The following is a 2,384-nucleotide window of genomic DNA, read 5'->3' as shown; positions in this document are numbered from 1 at the left end:
CTCGGTTTCCAATGTCGGAGAGCCCTGTGCTTTTGATTTCAGTTTTCTGGTGGCGGCAGCCAAAGGGAAACCATAATGACAAAGAAATCTTGCCCAAGATGGCCTTCACTGCTTCATGTTTAACAGCAGGGGGATTTTTCTGTTTTTATTCAGGTCAATGTAGCTTTCCTCCAGACGTATATACTTTATTTGCAGATGGGTAGACTTGAAGCTGTACTGAGAGTTCAATGCAGTAGAGGATTGACTTTTTTTAACCTTGTTTCATTTTGGTTGTTATGATGAGTTTGTTTACATGGTAGCTTTTTTTCATGAAAGAGTAAATGAGACCCTTAGAGGGTAAGATAGATCTGTTATATAGTAGCTCTGACAGAAACAGATTCCAGTTTGAGCAACAACACAGATCTTTGAAACTTTAGTTTTTTCCCCACTGTGCTGATTTATTATTGTTTGAATTACTGTTTTTTCATTATCATTTTGAGGAATAGATATGAATGTGACATACATAAGTCTTAAAGGTCATGTGGAGATAGAAAAGTACAGGTATTTTTATTTCTTTATGATGTTAACTGTCTATATTTTGATTGTCTGCAGCAATTGTACAATAATTTCTCTGATTGTGATTCACAAGAACCTTCATGAGCCTATGTACATTTTCATTGCAGGACTATTGATCAACTCTGTTCTTTTCAGCACAAACATCTACCCTAAACTTTTGACAGACTTTTTATCTAATGAACAGGTCATCTCTTATCAAGCCTGTCTCTTTCAGATTTTTGTGTTTTACTCATTAAGCGGATCAGAATTCTTACTGCTGGCAGCCATGTCTTATGACAGATATGTGTCCATATGTAAACCTCTGCAATATGCAATCATTATGAGAAAAAGAACTGTCTTTATTTTACTGGGATTGGCCTGGATTGTACCTTTTAGTCACCTTGTTGTTCCTCTTGTTGTATTTGCAAACTTAGAGCTTTGCAGCTTTACATTGAAAGGTATTTTCTGCAACAATTCTTTACATTTTCTTTTCTGTGCAGGTTCTAAAGCTCTGTTAACATTTGGCTTAGTTATTATGTTTAACAATGTTATTCTTCCCATTCTGTTCATAATTTTTACATATGTGAAGATTCTCATTGTGGTTCATAAAAGTTGTAGAGAAGTCAGAAGAAAAGCTGCTCAGACCTGTTTACCTCACCTGCTGGTTTTAATCAACTATTCTTGTTTGATGATTTATGACATAATTATAATTAGGCTGGAGTCAAATTTTTCAAAGACTGCTCGCTTTATAATGACACTGCAGATCATCATGTACAATCCTCTTTGCAATCCAATCATTTATGGACTAAAAATGACAGAAATCTATAAACACTTAAAGAAGTTATTCTTTAAAATTAGACATGACTGTTAATTTTCTATCTTTATTAAGGCTGGTGTCAGTGACCATACAAGCTCTTACATATTTGGACAATTATTATTATTAAAAACAAATGTTTTTGGAGTTACAAATATTCATTTATACATCTACTGTTTGTCTGTTTTTGAAAAATAGGTGATTAGCTCCATGAAAAACTAGTTTTTAATATTGTAATAATACAAAAGTTTCCTTTATGAAGATAATTACAGTGTGTTCCTAATTTTATATCAAATTTAATTTGTTACCCTAAAATGAGTATTAATCAATCATGTATATCATTATATTTAATTACATTGTGACCCATTGTTTGAATTTAATAATTATTTGGCAAGTGGTCAGCCATTAGATAATTTTTTACTGTAATATACGAAACCTTTTCCATTTAAAAATTTTACGATTAATTTAAATATTATAACCATCACCTGTCATTGCTAAATATTTCGATAGCGCAAGCCAAACACATTTTTCGTGTTTCTTTTAAAGGTGCTAATCCTCACTGGATTAGCAGGTCATGTATTCTGAATGGACATTTGCTGTTTTGTTTCTTTCCTAACGTCTGTCCTGTAGGTTATGCTTTTTGTCCCCTACAGGATGTCAACTTGGATGCTTGGATGCTCACAAAGAAATAAATAATCTGATCTGATCATAGATTTCTGATCTGAAGAGCTCCACGTTTCTGTACAGGAGACACGGCACGGACTGAGGAGATTGACAGGGTCTGCAGTTTTTAAAAAAAACAGCATGATCGCTCTGAAATAATGAGCTAAACTGGGAAAGATGAACTGCGACAAAAAAGTGAAGACTGTCTTCTGTTCTATTTGACAGAGATTTTAGAAGGTTTCAGGTTGGAGCACAGACTGCAGAAGAGGGGAAGAAAAATAAAATTGAGGCTGGTTGGATGTGCTGCCAAATTCTCGGAAACGCCTTTGGAGACGGCTTGTGGCGGAGAAATGGACATTCAATTCCCTAGCAA

General features: G+C 34.3%; 1 protein-coding gene across 1 annotated transcript; it reads left to right on the top strand.

Annotated features, from left to right (window-relative positions):
• The first annotated feature begins 598 nt into the window (after positions 1-598).
• Positions 599-1,901, top strand: LOC144988814 (olfactory receptor 4B13-like). The gene is made up of 2 exons (XM_078939795.1): positions 599-1,305; positions 1,895-1,901. The coding sequence occupies exons 1-2, from the start codon at positions 644-646 to the stop codon at positions 1,899-1,901; spliced, it is 669 nt and encodes a 222-aa protein (XP_078795921.1). The 5' UTR covers positions 599-643.
• Positions 1,902-2,384: the final 483 nt, after the last annotated feature.

Source organism: Oryzias latipes, chromosome 21 (genome assembly GCF_053564925.1).
Source record: "Oryzias latipes strain Hd-rR chromosome 21, Olatipes_Hd-rR_3.1".
NCBI classification, from domain to species: Eukaryota; Metazoa; Chordata; class Actinopteri; order Beloniformes; family Adrianichthyidae; genus Oryzias; species Oryzias latipes.
The sequence above is the reverse complement of the archived record's forward strand: the minus strand, read 5'-3'. Positions and strand labels throughout refer to the sequence as shown.

Bases quoted from the DNA above. Each gene is read 5' to 3' on its own strand.
- LOC144988814 (XM_078939795.1), top strand. From the start codon at position 644: ATGTACATTTTCATTGCAGGACTATTGATCAACTCTGTTCTTTTCAGC.